The sequence below is a fragment of the Phacochoerus africanus genome, chromosome 11, assembly GCF_016906955.1.
Source record: "Phacochoerus africanus isolate WHEZ1 chromosome 11, ROS_Pafr_v1, whole genome shotgun sequence".
Classification (NCBI taxonomy): Eukaryota; Metazoa; Chordata; class Mammalia; order Artiodactyla; family Suidae; genus Phacochoerus; species Phacochoerus africanus.
In genome coordinates this window covers 7,155,823-7,172,432 of record NC_062554.1, presented here as the reverse complement: position 1 = coordinate 7,172,432, position 16,610 = coordinate 7,155,823, and the positions used below count along the sequence as shown (strand labels likewise).

The 16,610-nt window shown below is 61.1% G+C and overlaps 1 protein-coding gene across 2 annotated transcripts in view; it reads right to left on the bottom strand.

Moving 5' to 3' along the window:
- Positions 1-9,416, bottom strand: part of ARHGEF17 (Rho guanine nucleotide exchange factor 17) — a 59,275-nt gene extending 49,859 nt beyond the window's left edge. Inside the window, exon 1 of one of the 2 annotated variants that reach the window (XM_047754039.1) lies at positions 5,768-9,416. In XM_047754039.1, the coding sequence (XP_047609995.1) occupies positions 5,768-8,977 (3,210 nt within the window). In that variant the 5' untranslated portion in view covers positions 8,978-9,416. The remainder of the gene's footprint in view (positions 1-5,767) is intronic. The other variant, XM_047754038.1, reaches the window with a different exon arrangement.
- Between the last annotated feature and the right edge of the window lie 7,194 nt (positions 9,417-16,610).

Sequence of the window (16,610 nt, the reverse complement as noted above, 5' to 3'; positions counted from 1 at the left end):
ATCAACTCCCATGGGGGGCGGGGTGCTGGCTCTAATAGCCTCCTGCTTCCCCAGGGACCCAGGGCGCTCATTTCAGGGCCTGCCAGCCAGGCGCCAGGCTGCCTGGGCCTATTTCCCAATAAATACGCCAGGGCTTCGAGCCTTTCTGGGAAACATGGGCTCCCCTCCCCCCGCCCTACGACCAGAATCCCCGCCAACTCGGCTCGGTGGGAACTCGGCGGGGCCGACGTATGGCCGCGGAGTCAGGACACCTTGGCCCAGATTCCACACCGGAGACGCAGGGCCCTGGCGCACCGCTGGCCGCGCTGGGCCGGCTTCATCCGAACCCCGGGAGGCCCGTCTCACTGGAGGCCCCGGCTGCCCTGGGGCCCTGAGACGGCGATGAGGCCTGGGCAGCTCCACCAGCAGAGGCCTGCAGGGTGGCCCGGGCGGCCCGCGGCTCCTGCCTCCCAGGGCCTTTGTCCACCGCCCTCACACACGGCCCAGCCGCCGGGGCTGCGGCAGCTCTGAGCTCGCCTGGAATGCTGGAGCCCAGGCCCTCCCGAAACCCTCCACCGAGACCCACCACCTTACCGCCTCTGCCCCGGGGCAAGGCTGTGAGAGGCTGCGTCAGATCGGGTCACTGTCTACGGAAAACCTTCGTTCAGGTAAACACAGACAGACGGGCCCCCACCGGCCGAGGAAACGCACCCCTTTGGCCCCGACCCACTTCCGCCCTCCCCGAATTCTGAACTGACCCCTCCTTGATGCCATCCACAGGCCTCCCCTCCGACCTCACCTCTACCGCAGGGCCTTTGCACTTTCTGTCCCCCGCCCCCATGCAGCCCCAGGCTTGCTCCCCGCAGGGCTCTACTCCAATCGCATCTCCTCCGAGGCCTTCTCAGACCTCAGTCTAAACAGCGCCTCCCGGTCCTTCTCTAGTCCCTCACCCTGCTGTCCTTTGCTCCCCAGCCCCCATCCCTCCCTGGTGGACAATGCACTGTCTTTGTTTTGTTTTGTCTTTTTTAGGGCTGCACCCACGGCACATGGAGGTTCCCAGGCTAGGGTCAAATCGGAGCTGCAGCCACTGGCCTACACCACAGCCACAGCCACGCAGATCCAAGCTGCGTCTGCGACGTACACCACAGCTCACGGCAATGCCGGATCCTTAACCCACTGAGTGAGGCTGGGGATTGAACCTGTGTCCTCATGGTTCCTAGTCAGACTCATTTCCGCTGAGCCACGATGGGAACTCCGACCATGTGTTGTTTGTAGACAGGTCTCCACCAGTCTGGAGGCTCCAGGAGGCCAAGCCTGTGTTTTGCTGGCTGCTGTATTCCAGGGGCCAGCAGAGTGCCTGAGTGTCCAGGGGTTCAGTATTTGTGAAATGGAGGAACGCGTCGCCTTATTACCAAGGCTGAGCCAAGTCTCTGAAACAAGCTCCTGTGGCTCGTGGTTTAACGTGCTCCGTCTGCTACCAGCCTCTGCCCCATGTGCCCTCCTCCTAGAACCTCTCCCTCTCGTCTCTGGATATTCAGATTCTTCCAGTTTTCAAAGCCAGGCTCCAGTCAGAGCCTCATCCAGGAAGCCTCTCCTGCCAGCCCCAGGCCAGTGCCTTGACCTCCTGCAGCCCCTCCTGGCCACTGGGTGTTTCCGGCTCTTCCGCTGGCCTGGAGGCGCCCCCGCCCCACTGCGGGCCAGCAGGTGTAGCTGAGAGATCACAGACGGGGCGGGCGGGAAGGAGGCGGGAGGGGCAGGTCCCTACTGGGAGGGGGCTGGGGACGGGATTAACAGCAGCCTTCCAGCCTCCCAAACCCAGCTGGTCCTGGAAATGAGGGGCTGGAAAATGTCAGCCTCAACCCTGGTCCATCCCCCAGCTCTTCCCGGCGGGCGGGCGGGCGGGCGGCAGCGGCGTTGGGGAGGGCGCCAGTCCTGGGCCTCGCTCCCTCAGGAGCTCAGGGCGCCCAGGAAGGAGTCGGGGGAGCGGGGAATAAACAGAGGGAAGGGACAGCCTCTGCCTGTCCTCCCCCTTCCCACCCTCCCCCTGCAGGGTGACAAGACATTTAATTATAGATATTTGGTACCGCTCAGAATTCCAAACGTCCTAGTCGCCTCCCCTCCCAGAACCAGTTTCCATGGAAAAATCAGAGCAAAGAGCCAAGGAGGGAAAGGAGAGAACCCCACCTCCTGTGGGTTCCTTGCCAAGGAGAGACGGAGAGAAGAAAGGTGACAAAGAGCCACAGCCGGCTGGCCCTGCAAGGCGGGAGCCAGAGGCAGGGGTGGGGGCCAGGGCAGGGCGGTGCATGGACCTGGCTCTGCCCTGCCCACGAGTGACCCCAAAGTCGGCACTCTCCTTTCTGAGCCTTGAAGCTCTTCCCATGGCAAACCCAGGCCCCAGTGAATTAAATGAGTACCGGGAAGGTGTTCAGGCGGCTGGGGGGGGGGTGCAGGGGACGGCCCCCCGACCCTGTGGCACTCCTCAGATGGCGGGTCAATTCCACCAAGAAACAGGGACCCCCTGGGCCCCTTCACCACTAAGACGCTTGATGAGCTCGTCAAGCCGTGAGGATCTAGGGTCTGCGCCTCTAAGAACGCGGCCGGGTGAGGTTCTCACAGCTTTCGCATTTGAAGAGTGAAACCTCCAGAGTGTTGGGCATACAGTCAGTGTTTAATAAATGTTAGCCACTGTTCCTATTTCAATCTGCTCGAGTTTTATGAGTCCACCCATCTGATTCTGCCACACAAGTCACCTCCTGTGTCTGGGCTGAGCCGCCACTGCTGTCAAATGGGGGTCAGGCCTGTGCGCAGAAGCCTGGACCCCAGGACTCTGCATTTCGGGGTCAGCGCAGGGGAGGCCCTGGGGTGAAGAGTCACTGAGCATCGGGACTATCTCGGGCCTTTGAGGCAACGACAAGGGGGCGGGGGAGGGGGAAAGGCAAGCAGCCTCCACAGCTGGGCTCCTCCCCGCAGCACATCTGCAAGCAGGTGTGTGCAGAAAGCCAACGTGAGTTCGCCCTCGCTCCCTGGGCTCCTGCGTTCTTCCAGCCGGTCGGTCGCATGCACAGAGCTGCCTTTCTCTCCCTTCCAGCCACAGCCCGACTCTTCCTGCTTCCCTTGACCACCCTGCAGGCTGAGTCCTTCCTAGAGAGCTCCAAAGACCAGGCAGTCTAACCCCCCACTGCACAGATGGGAACACCGAGGCCCACGATAACTCTGTCAAGGTCTCAGAGCACATCAAAGGCTCAGCCAGACCTGGTCCCGGGCCTCCTGCTCCCAACAGTGGGGGCAGCACCACACAGAAGGCAAATACGGAATATGGGGTGGGAGAGACCCGACTTTGAGGAGCTCCCCATAGCCCAAGGGTGGGTCGGGGCCTCTCTGCCCCCCGGGGCCTCTTTCGTTAGCCCCCTGGCTGAGCTCACACTGGTTTCTGCCTCCTCAGCAAAGCAAGACAGCGTCTCGCCCTCTTTCCCTGGAGCCCACACCACGCCATCCCCACCCACAGCCCAGGGAGCGAGACTAGAGCCCCAGGCCCGGAACAAGGGGGCATTGTCTCCACCGCGGCGGCCAGCAGGAGGGCTGGACAGCTGCTCCCCATCTTCCTAGAGCCGGAAGGAAAGGGACAGCAGGAACGAGTCAGGCGAGCGGACGGGAGAACTTCCAGGCTTCACCAGGGGTGCGGAGTTAGGGGAGGCCCAATCTCTTTTGAGTTGACTGAAGTCCACCAGGTTACACCGCGGCCCAGAGTGCCCAGCTCTGCGCTCAGAAATCAGTAGGGGGCAGGCAGGAGGGGCCAAGGCGGGACCCTGGGATGCAGCTGAGACAGTGGACCCTGTTTATTCCCTCTCTCCTGCCCCTTGGGGGGTGCGACCAGCCCACCCACTCACAGTGCACCAGCCTGTGGGCAGACCACCAGCCCCACTTCGCAGAAGGGAAGGTTGAGGCATAAAGCAAGGACGTGACTGATCTAAGGCCACACCCTGCTCTTCCAGGGTCAGACTCACTGGTTCCTCCCCCCTAAGGGTAAGAGGGGACCTCACCCGGGGCCTTGGAGAGGGAGCGCCTCCCTTGAGGGCAACGAGGAGAAGCCAGTGTTACGGGTCCCACCGCACAGAGCCCAGGGGGCAGGGGAGCCCTAAGCTTCTCCCTGAGATCAGGCGGGTCAGGGGACAATGCGCAGAGAGCGGACCAGGAGCCAGTTGTGCAGAAGTTCCCACCTCCCCTGAGTCTCAAGGCCCCTCTTCAGGAGCAGCCTGCCTCCCCCAGCCTCCGAGTCCCCTGGTTCACCCCTGCTCTCTCCCTAATTTACCCTTCAAGGCTCCTGGAGGAGATAATTACACAGGAAAAGCATCGGGGGAGGGGACCCTGGCAGGAGGCGCCCCTGCGGTCACCCTCCCCCACCTCCAGCTTCCAAAGACAACTGGCACCTGCGTTAGGGGCACCTGAGCCACCCCCAGGCTCTCAAGGGGAAGAACAGGTCCCAATTTCCCCTCTCCCCACGCCCAGTCTACTGACTGCAGCCTCCGTGGGGGACCCAGAGCCAGGACCGGGGGACACAGAGCCAGGAGAGAGCACCAGACAGAGGGAGCTCAGAGGGGCCGGGAGACCGCTGAGAACCATGTGTGACCAGGTCAGGCCCGGGTTTAGGGCTTCCGGGCTCCTCAGTCCGGCAGGGACACTGTGGGCGCAGGCCACGGCTGAGGAACCCCAGGCCACCCCCACTCTAGGGCCCAACCCCAGAGCCTCAAATCTAGCTTCCAACCCGGATGCCAGGGCATCACACTGCCTAGAACCCATCTGAACCCACGGCCCAAATCCAGGGATAGCTGAAGCCAGAAGGTGGCAGGGGAGCCTTCGGGAGAGTAAGTCTGGCAGAGGAAGGAGGAAGCAGCTCAGAGTCACCAGGAAGGGGGCTGGGTGGGGAAAAGATGCAAGACCAGGGCCCCCATCCTGACCCAGAGAGGCAGCCCTGCCTGTGGCGGCCGGAACCACCCCCAGCCTCTCCCGGGGTCCCACCTGCTGAACTTCAGCAGCCTCCCCCTGACCTTGGCCTCCCCTCGAGGTCCCCATTCTACTCAGAGGAGGCTTTGGCAGATTTCAGGCCCAAAGAGTGCCCCAACTCCAACCACAAACCCGTGCAGCCCAGCTGAGAGGAGCCATGGGCACCAGCCACCAGCTTGTCCCCAACCCTGCTGTCACACACGGGAAGGCTGAGTCACACAGAAAGGCCAGGGCCGCCGATGGAGCTCATGAAGCCCTCTCCACCACTCCACACGGGAACGCCTCTACCTCTCCAGCTCTCCCAGGTCCGGCAGTGCGCTCACACTTTGCTCTGCCACAGGAAAGCCCCACGAGGAAGGGCAAACTCCCCGTCCGGGTGGGTCCCCAGGCCAAGACGCCTGCAAGGGGTCGGGCCCATCGAGCGGCAAGGCTCTCGAGAAAGTCACATGCCCTCGCATCTCCTTACGTGTTGCCACCAAAAAACCAGATAGGAACCTTTAAAACCAGTTTCTGAAAACCATCGAAAGGGCTAAATCAGAACCCTCAGTAACTACCCGCAGAGCACCCGGAGCAGATAAGAGCCTCTGGCATCAGCACCAGCAGAAGCCTGAAGCCTCCGGGGCTGAGGGAACGGGAGCCCTGTGTCCTTCACACTCTTAAAGCGGCCTGGACACTTCAGCACCAAAGACCTGGGCACCTGCCCAAGGAGCACACGCAAAAGGCTCTGGCAGAAGACACTGGCCCCGGCCCTCCTTCGGCTTCACCCAAAGGCCGCCCACAGACTCACCACTTGGGGCTTGTTGCAGCACTTGCTGGTTGGGGCAGGTTCTTCTGGAGCCCGGGACGCTTCGGGGGGCTTGGCCTCGGCCGAGGGCGGTGCCACCGGAGTCAAGCAGGGTACGGCCCCCGGCAGTGGGGCAGGGGCCTCACCAGAGCGGAGGGTCAGCATGTACTGCTTAGTGGCGTCCTCAAGAGCTGGGGCCTGCAGCGCGGGGCGGGCCTGCGCGGGGAAGCCCACGGGCTCTGGCACAGCCACAGGGGGGCCGAGAGACGTCGGCAGCCCGGGCACCGCAATGGGCGTGAAGGTGGCGGGCACACTGGCGTGGCGCACGTGTTTGGAGGAGGGTCGGGCCCGAGCCAGGCTGCCCGGCTGGTCCTGATGGCCCTCCGCTGGCAGCTCCTGATGGCTGCTCCGGGCCGGGCGCTTCTTAGAACCACGGCGGGTGAGCCGTGGAGACAGAGCATCAGCCAGTTTCGGGTCGAGGCGGAAGTCATGGTGGGCGGTGGAGGAGGCAGATGGGGCCTCGGGCAGAGCCCTCTCAGACTGTGCCCGGCCCCTGGCGGGACTGGGCTCTTCTGGTTCCGCCTGCCGCTCTGCGAGGATGGGCTCACTGCTGGACGGAGGCAGCACAGGCTCGACCTCTCGGATGGGCTCCCCTCCAGGGCCCTCAAACCCAGGCCCAGCCAGCTCCCCACGGCGGCTGGGATCACTCAGAGATTTCTTCTTGGGGGCTTTGCCAGCAGCTCTGTCATCCACCACGCCCCCCAAGGCGCCAGGTCCCTGAACGATGCTCTGAATGACCTCCTGGTACCCCTTGCTCTCTTCACTGCCTACAGACCAGTCACTGTGACCACTGGTCAAGCCCTCGTCCGTAGCTGGGGCTGCTGGAAGCCCTGTCTTGGGGCTCAGCGAGCCAAGGAGGTTGCTGTCCACAGAGAACCCTGAGGGCTCCTCGGAGGCGGTGGCCCAGTGGCGCTGTGGAATTGGGTCACTCAGAGACCGGTAGGCCTCCCCTGCCTCCCCGTTGCTCAGTTCAGCCCCCCCAGGGCCTGAAGGCGGCACTTTGCGTCTCCGGCGGAGGGCACCTGGTGTGGGAGGGGTCTCCGGGGAAACCAGGGCCCAGCCTCCCAGACTGTCCTCAGCCCCAGGGCCATAGTGGTTGGGCTGGACTGAGGATGAGGAAAGGGGTCGCCACACCCCTGTGGTACCCAGGCTGCAAAAGGCGGAGACAGGAGGCGGCTCAGGATCCGCCCCAATGCCCTCGTCCGTCAGGCTGGACTCAGGGCCAGAGAGCAGCTCCTCCTGGGACTGCGGCCCCCGGGTCACATCTCCTGCCCAGTCAGGGCTTCCGGGGGGGACCTCACTTCCATCATCCTGCTGGGCTCCCATGCGCTGAATCTTCTCAAAAACCTGACGGGCCTCCTGCACATACTGATCCTGGACGACGAGGGGCAGTGGGTCCTCCTCGGCGCCCGGGCCAGCCAGCAGCAGTTCAGAGGAGCTGGGCTTCAGGGCGCTGCTGCGGGGTAGGCGGCGGGCCACAGGCTTCTCAGAGCATGTGAAAGACTTGGCCCTTCGAAGGGTGGCCGTCAAGTCCTTCAGGGTGGGGCGGGTGCCAGGGGATGCTGGGGCCGGGGCCGGCGCGGGCTCAAACTGCCCTACTGGGCCACCTGCGGATGGTGAGTCTCTGCCATCTAAGGAGCCGCTCCCGAGGTCTCCAGGTCGCCCACCAGGCTTTCGGACCCTCAGCTCTGAAAGGTCTGAACGCAGGAAATTGAGCAGGGTCAGGGTCTCCGAAGCAATATCTGGATTCGACAAGGACTTCCGTTGCCGGTTCTTGTCTGGCTCCAGTCCTCCATCCCTCAAGGCTCTCACGGCGCCCACAGGTCCCTTGGCGCGGGTTCGAGCCTGGGGCCTTGGGAGCCCTTCCCCGGCCCCGAAGCTCGGGGAGCGATACACGCCCCAGCTCCCAGAACCCCGGCTAGCCCACAGGTCCTCATCCTTGAGCGTCTCGGTGCTGGAGTAGCGGCTGCTACCCCGGGAACCTGCTGGGCTGGCCAGGCTCGCGGGAAAGCTCACCTTGGCCACGCGGAAAGTTCCCCCCGCCGTGTCGGACGAGGGCCGAGGTCCTTCCTGGGGACCTGGCACACAGGGCGGAGAGCCAGTACCCCACTCTCGGGGGCCTTCCTCGCTAGGGGCTCTAGGAGATACTGGGGGGTCGGGGCTCCGGGCTCCCCCTGCGGAGTCCATGCTGCTCAGATTTAACCCATAACTGTCGGCTCTACAGTCCTTGTCTAAGAGGGAGTTCCCAGGCCTGGGCCCCGACCTCCCTCCCCAGCAGTGGCCACCCTCACCGTCTTGGTCCTCGTCACTGCCTGAGCAGTGGCCGCCGGGGTAGGCCGGACTCTGCGCCCCGGACGGCGGCGGCGGGCCCTCCTCTTCCTCCTCGCTGGAGCTGGCCGGCCGGCTGCGGCTGACAGGATAGGAGAAAGCGATGGAGGAGGAGGAGGAGCAGGAGGCCCGGGCCCAGGCCTGCGGTTGGGAGAAGCTATGCCAAGAATGTAAACCATCCGCCGGACGCTGCGCTCGCTCCTGTTGCTGCTGCTGCTGCTGCTGCTGCCGCCGCCTCCTCCCCTCGGTCCCTGCGCCAGGCAGCGGCCGCGCCGAACGCAGGCCCGCCAGCGGGAAGCACGTCCGAGGAGGTGGCGTCGGTGGCTGCCGGGGTTCGCGGCTCGCGGGCTCCCACGCGGCGCCGTCGGGGCTGGGCGTCCCCGAGGCCTCAGAGTCGGCGCTGGGCCGCCTGGAGCCGGGGCCGCTGAAGAGCTTGCGCATCTCGGTGACGCTGGGCCAGGCGCCGCGCGGGGCTCCCTCCGCCGCTTCTTCCGCGGCCCCGGGGGAAACGCCCCCCTCTCGGGCCGCCGTGGAGTTGTTGTCCAGACGCGGCGCGTCGAAGCGCCGGGAGAGCTGGCGCACCGACGGCGAGAGGCTACGGAGCGGGCGCGGCTGCGCGGGGGCGGCCGGGGGCCCCGACGCCAGCTTGGACACGCGCCGGGAGGGCTGGCCCGGGACGGCCGCGACCGGCCGGCACGAGGCCCGGCGCCGCAGCCCAGGGGTGTCCGTGGCCTCCTCCCTCAGCCCAGACCCGCCGCTCCAGCGCTCCAGCAGCTTGAACGAGACGCTGCGATACAGCTGGGGCCGGGGCGTCCCGTCCGCCATGGTGGCGGCGCTCACTCTGGGGGGGCCGGCCTCGGGGAGCCGCGGCCAACCCCCCCCCGCGCCCCTGCCCCGAAGGAGCGCAGCGGCCCGGGTCCGAAGGCCCGGGTGCCGCAGCCGCAGGGCGAGGGGGGCTGCGGGCAAAGGGCACAGAGACCAGAGCAGAGCTTTATCTGCTGCGGCTCAGGTTTCCGCGCCCGTGGGCCGCCTCCGCTCCATCCTCCCGTGCGACTCCTCCCGGCTCAGCGTCGACTCCCGGGCCCAGCCTCTGCCTCGCCCACTGCGACCCGGAGCATCGCGGCCCGGCCCGGTCCAGGCTCGATCCCGGCGCTCCGTTCCTCGGCTCTGTGCCCGCCCGCCGGCCGGCCGGCCTGCCTGCCTCCCCTCGCACTCCCACTCCAGCTCCCGCTCCCTCCCTCTTGGCTGCTCGCTTCTCGCTCCCTTTTGTTGCAAATAAACTTTGTGGCAGAGGAAAGGGGTGGGGGCGGGGCCTCGCGCCCAAAAGAGGGGGTGGGCTCCCCGCGCGCGTTAGGCTGGGAATCTGGAGTCGGGGTGGGGGGTGGATTGGGGAGGAGCTGCGGGAGAAACTACACTGCTGGAGCACAGGCAGACCGACGCGACCCTGCAGATGAGCCCCTCGGGAGCTGGGCGGGCACAGCTCCTTCCCCCGCCCCTCCAGCCCTCGCTACGACACAAGCAAGTTCTGAGTGTGGTCAGCTCTGCGGGCCTACAGTCAGGGCGGCGCGCCCACTGCTTTCGGGCGGAAACACCTCCTGCACAAGGGACCCCCAACACGCCAGCCTCGGACCCACAAACTCTCGTACACGCCGACACTCAGAAACACGCAGAAACACGCTCCCAGGCAGGAGTGGGCAGGACTCGCCGCCAGGGGGAGCAGTGCGTGCCGCAAACCAACCTGGGCGCTTGCCTCTCCCTGTCCCGCCCCTTCGCCCCGCCCAGGCCACCCCTCCTACCGGGGCGTTCGCAGCGAATCCCACGGTAACTACGACCTGTGGTCCAGCCCCTTCGCGCCCCCCAAACGCCCCGCCCCTCCCCCATCGGCGGCCGGTCCAGTTCGGGCCTTATCCTCAAACCTCCCCACTCGGCTCTAGAAGCCCCACCCTTGGTGACCACGCCCCCACGTTTCCAACGGCCCGCCCCCTCGGCGCCCTGCTCTTTGATGCTCCGCCCTGCGCCGGGGTCCCTGCGTCCCCTGCGCTCTGGGGTACGCGGCTCTTGCGCCCTCTACCGGCAGGATTCGCACACCTCTGTGGAGCCTTGATGAGTCAATCCGCTCTCGCCACCAAAACCCCCCAGAGAGTTAGGAAGACTTCACTTCCTTTACTTCTTTCAATCAATTCAGGAGCCAGTTCAAACCCAACCCTTCGCAACGTGCGCTGCGCCTCCTTAGACATCACACACAAAAGCGCTTTGACTGGAAGGCCCTCGATTCACCACTGCCAAGCCTATACTACCTCCTGCCAGACCAGGTGTGGGTCGTTTATGAGATGCCTTGGATATGTGGGCAATGTTTTTTTTGTTTTTTTTTTTTGTCTTTTTGCCTTTTCTTGGGCCGCTCCCGCGGCATAGGGAGTTTCCCAGGCTAGGGGTCTAATCGGAGCTGTAGCTGCCAGCCTGTGCCAGAGCCACAGCAACTCGGGATCCGAGCCGCGTCTGCAACCTGCACCACAGCTCACAGCAACGTCGGATCGCTAACCCACTGAGCAAGGCCAGGGATCGAACCCACAACCTCATGGTTCCTAGTCGGATTCGTTAACCACTGCGCCACACGGGAACTCCTGGGCAATGTTATGTAATTTATCTGATCCTCAGACCGCCCTTGGAGGTGGACCTCATTGCCGCTTCTCTTTGGCTCATGAAGGAGAAGTAACTTCGCCCAGTGTCAAAGTCGGGAGATGGCAGCTGCTGGTGTGACTCAAATTCAGACTTCAGGAGCCTCCAACACCAGGCTTCTTCAGACAGCCTTTGCTGGCTCCGGAGCTCTGATGAACCCGCAGCCTCCTCCTCCTGTTCAGGGCCTCCAGGAACAGAGGCTACTCAGGTTTCCCCTGATGGTAGAGGACCATGGCTGGGCCCCACTAGGCTAGGAAGCCCTGTAAGCAGGAGGCCCAGGTCCAGATGAGAGGGCAGGGCTGGGCATAGGGCAGGATGGCAGATTCTCAGGGCTTGCGTGGCTACCCCATGAAGCAGGGAGGACCCTGGCCCTGCTTGCTGCTTCCCGTGGGTTGTGGGTTATCACCGCAGGGAGAAAACTCTTTGTCTTTGAATTGAGACCAGCCTCTTGGAAGTCCCTCACCTCAAGCCTGGCTCAGCTCTGCTGCCAAGGAGCCAGCATATCTCTCCCTCTTCATTGGGAAATTGACAGCAAGGAAGAGAACCCTCCCTGGCCCCGTTTACCTCCCTGCCCTTTCCTTGCTGTGTGACTTTGGGTAAATCCCTGCCGCCTCGTCTGAGAAGTGTGGAGTAGGTTTAATTTCCCAAGAGTGACTTTCTCTAACTCTCTGAAATCAGACACTCTGTCTCCTCCGGAGTGTTTCTTACTCCTCTTTTGGAGAAGGTTTGGTATGGTGGGGGACCCTCGTCCCAGAAGTCATTGCCCCCCTTCAGTAATACGGACGGCCCCTGCCAGCTGGAACTGGTGATCTTCCAAACGCTTTCACACCTGGCCATGTTCTGTCTTCTCATCACTTCTGGGATAGAGGGTCTTATTCCCAAATCACAGACAGGCAAACGGATGGAGAGGAGCAGACTCAGGTCGTAGGCTTCCAGCACTCTGCAGCCTGGCCTTGAGGTGGGCTGGCTGGGGTCTGTGGACCAGGAGTCCCCTTGGTGGGGAGAGAAGGTGTTTAAGGATCTAGGCTGGGTCTCCCCCTAATGGGAAGGTCACCCAGAGCGTGGCTGGGCTGCTGACAGCACCTCCTGAGTCTTCCCTCCACCAGCTCTTTCTGCCTCCCTCCCTTTCTTTCTTTCTTTCTCTTCCTTCCTTCCTTCCTCCCTCCCTCCCTCCCTTTTCTTTTTTTCTCCTTTTTAGGGCCACACGTGCAGCACATGGAAGTTCCCAAGCTAGGGGTCAAATCAGAGCCGCAGCTGCCGGCCTACACCACAGCAGCATAGGATCCAAGCCACATCTGTGACCTACACCATAGCTCATGGCAACACCGGAGACTTTTTTTTTTTGTCTTTTTGCTATTTCTTTGGGCCGCTCCCGCGGCATATGGAGGTTCCCAGGCTAGGGGTTGAATCGGAGCTGTAGCCGCCGGCCTACGCCAGAGCCACAGCAACGCAGGATCCAAGCCGCGTCTGCAACCTACACCACAGCTCATGGCAACGCCGGATCCTTAACCCACTGAGCAAGGCCAGGGACCAAACCCGCAACCTCATGGTTCCTAGTCGGATTCGTTAACCACTGCGCCACGACGGGAACTCCAACACCGGAGACTTAACCCACTGAGCAGGGTCAGGGATTGAACTCACATCCGCATGGATTTTAGTTGGGTTCGTTACCACCGAGTCGAAGTGGGAACTCCCACCAGCCCTTTCTGATTCAGGATGAGACAAAGTCATCTTCCAGGCGCAGAGAGAGCCTGGGTGTTTTTAACCCTCAGAATATTTATCCAGGATGGGGCTGGGAGCGCTGGGCGCCAGGGTTGAGAGAGCAACATTAAGCCCAGCCCAACGCAGGTGACAGCTGACCCTCAGCAAGTCGCTCTTTTTCTTGGGGTCTCAGGCTCCTCACTTATGAAAGGAGAATGAAAACAATAACCCATCTGTCCAGTGAGTTATGCTGGCCCCACAGCGTCAGGGCTATAGAATCCTTTTAGGAAATGACGATAGGAAGGTTGAAGAGGGAGAAGGATGAGGAGAGGACCCCGAGAAGCGATGTGTTCCAGGCAGGAGCTGCTCCAGGGGGAGTGTGGTTCCTAACACCATTCCAAGCCAAGTCAAATAGAATTAGCCTGAGACTGTGCCTTCTCCTGCATAGGTGGAGTTCAAGTGCACAGAATTGGATTATTTGTAACCTCTTGTTCATGACCTCATCTCACTAGCATTTAATTGATTCCCACCAAAAAAGAAAACAGCCAGGGCCTTTACAATGTCCTACATCTCATTACATAGCTGCCTCGCCACCACCCACGATAACCGTCACCTCCTGTTAAGCCTTCCCTCACTTTCCTTTTGATATAGTTGTATTGCGTTTGTGTTTTCTTTCAAAGTATGTAATTTCATTTTAGTTATTTTTAACTTTGTAAAAAGGACATCTTGGGAGTTCTCTTATGCAACCGAAGGTTAAGGATCCGGCATTGTCACTGCAGCAGTTGGGTCGCTACGGTGGCATGGGTTCAGTCCCTGACCCAGGAACCTCCATGTGCCATGGGTGCAGCAAAAAATTAAATAAATTCAGAGTTCCCGTCGTGGCTCAGTGGCTAACGAATCCGACTAGGAACCATGAGGCTGCGGGTTCGATCCCTGGCTTTGCTCAGTGGGTTAACAATCCGGCGTTGCCGTGAGCTGTGGTGTAGGTTGCAGATGCGGCTCGGATCCCGAGTTGCTGTGGCTCTGGTGTAGGCCAGCGGCTACAGCTCCGATTCAACCCCTAGCCTGGGAACCTCCATGCAGCGGGAGCAGCCCAAGAAACGGCAAAAAGACAAAAATAAAATTAAAATAAAAAATTCAATTTTAAAATAAAAACGGCATCTTGCCATGTATAATCTCTTGGAGTTTCTTTGTACTTGATATCACAATGCTAAGATTTGTCCATATTGTAACGTGTCAGGATAGTGCCTTCTGCTGTGTGGGAACATTCCAGCATGTGACCCCTAGCCTGGGAATCTCCATATGCTGCAGATGCGGCCCTAAAAAGACAAAAAATAGTAATAGTAATAATAATTCTTGCTGCCTCCTAGGTAAAGGAGAATGAAAAACCCTTGCAACCCCTGCTTAAAGCGCCTTGTTTAGAAGCCTGCCATGCTTATTCCTAGAGAGAGCCCCTGCGGGAACCAGTGGGCACAAAAGGTGAAACTACTCCAACAGCAACAGTCACTGCCTGCCTACCGTGTCCAGGTGTGGCGCCACGTGCTCTGCATGTATGAGTTAATTTCATCATCACAACAACTTTACAAAATAGGTACCATTATTGCTTCTATCTAATCGTAGGGAAGTTAAGACCCAAAGAAGTTAGATAACTTATCCAGAAGTTAAATAACTTACACACCTAGTAAATGGCAGAGCCAGCACGCATACGGCTGGTCTGGCTCTGGCCTCTGACCCTCTAGGCTCTCCTGTCTCGCAAAGGAGGTGGGAATGAAACTTACCTGTGGTCCGCAATTTCCACTCTCAGAAAAGCAACCAAGGCTTCCGGTTCCTGGCAGGCTGCTGGGACAGTCACCTGCAGCTCTGCAGGGCTCTGTCTGGGCTCCGGGCAGAGGCCCTGTGCCTTCTGCACCCCTCCCCCCAGGACAGGTGGCTGAAGAGCCTGGCCTCAGACTCAGGATCCGATGTGAGATGGGCAACAGCTGGACTGCTTGGCATGGCGCTGCCTTGGACGCGGGCTAGGAACCAGTCTCTGTCTCCTGTGTAAGGACCGCATGCTGACCAGTGGTGCCACTGGAGCTCTGCCTTCCGATGTCCAAGCCCATCTATCTCACTGTGACCCTGAGAATCAAACGTCCTTCCATCGGAACTGTCAGGCTCCCCAGCAAGGGCACTTGGCGTGGATTCCCGAGATGGGTCAGGCCTGGTTCTCCCACTGCCTCCACCAGCTGCCAGCACACCTCTGAAGCTGCTGTGGAGTTTCACTCCTGCAGAGAGCCCTTCTCTAAGTGTCCCTGTGGCCGAACAGCCTTGGATGTTAGGGAGGTTATGAGAAAAATGCCAAGTAAGTTACACAGTCCCTCCCCTGCCCTTTGCCGGCTCTGCCTTCGAAGGTGGTAGACACGCCTCTGCCACGGCTGCGTCTGCCAGTCCTGGGTCTGCATGGTACACTAGCAGCCAAGGGCTGGCCAGATTTCTCGACAGGAGGAAAACAGACCTGGGAGGAGAGCAGCAAGGGGGGATGGAGCCGGGGTGGGGTGAGGAGATGAGGACAAAGAGCCAAGAGGACGAGGAGCTGCAGAGAGTGGCTGAAGGAGACCCTGCAGAGGGCTTTGCGTGGCACAGTTTTTCTGCAGCCTTGGGGACCTTCAGTGAAGACGCCTTTCCACAGCTTTTTAAGGCTCGGGTCTGTCTTTTAGATGCCTGCACATGCCTCCAGGCAGCTTTCCAGGTGGTAACCACAGGCCAGAATGATGGAGGTGAGAGAGCAGGGCTGGGACCTAGCAGGAGTGGTCATGGGGCCAGCCTACAGGCTTCTGGCCATAGGACCTCCATGGAGCAGCCTCCTGCCCTGGGAGTGGCCATGGGTCTCTAACTGCTGACTTCTCCTTTAAGAATGAAGCAAAGGAGATTTGGGGTTTTGTTTGTTTGTTTGTTTGGTATTGTTTTGCTTTGTTTTGGCTGCATCTGTGGCATATGGAAGTTCCAGGGCCAGCCCTAATCCGAGCTGCAGCTGAAGCAACACCAGATCCTTGATGCTGGGCCAGGGATCGAACTTGTGCCTCAGTAGTGACCTCAGCTGCCACAGAGACAATGGCAAATCCTTAACCCACTGTGCCACAGTGGGAACTCCAAGAATCAGGCAATGTTGACGGGCTGTTTTCCTTCACTCGGGGGCCCTGGCGGAGGCTACCCCAAGCCTGAAAAAGGCATGCTGGAAGGTGGGTGGAGGGGAGGAGGAGAGCCTGGGACTCTTCCTGGCATTGAATGCCCTGTTCCCTCCCAGCTCCATTTCTTGCCACCCAACCCCAGGGCTTAATTGAAACTCACTGTTGCTTTACAACCAGGCTCAGCACCCCCCTGGCTCCAGGTTTGTACACACAGGGCCTTCCGCCCGGAGCAGCCTCCTCCTCTCTGCCTTCTGGATTCCTCCCCAGCTCAAGCCCACCCCTTTGAAGATGCGCTCCCAATTCCTCTGTCTGCTGAGCCCCCACAGCCCGGAGCATCTGGCCCGCTCTCGTTGTCTGGACAGCTCTTGTTTTCGCAGCTTTCATACCCAGGGGGCCACACGCCCTAGGCCCCAGCTCTCTGCCTGCTGCCCCAGGGCAGAGCCCAGCACAGGGCTGGCCCAGGCTGCACTAACGCGCTCCCCACTTCTGTTTGCCAAGCTCCTACACAGACTTCAACATCTGGTTCAGATGCCCCCGCCCCCGCCCCATTTCGAGAGTTCTTCCCTGACTCCTTGCCCTGGGACATGGGCATTCCCTAGGTGCCCCCTTCCCCCCAGCCATGCTTCCCTCTGTCACAGCCTTGACATCACCGTGTCCGTGTCTATACCTCCAGCACTTGAGAGCCTGAATGGAGCAGGCTCAAGCTGATTCTCCTGGGGCCCCAGAACCAACCTAGGCCCAAGCACAAGGTGTCCATAAGGCTTTGCTGAATGAATGGAACATCCTTCCAGAAAGCTCATATTCATCCCTCAAAACCCAGCTCAAATGCCCCTTCCCGGAAGCTCTCACTTCCCCCTCCCGTCTTCCCTTACTCCCTTTATTGGTAACTCCACGGCATGCAGCAGACTCCTCGG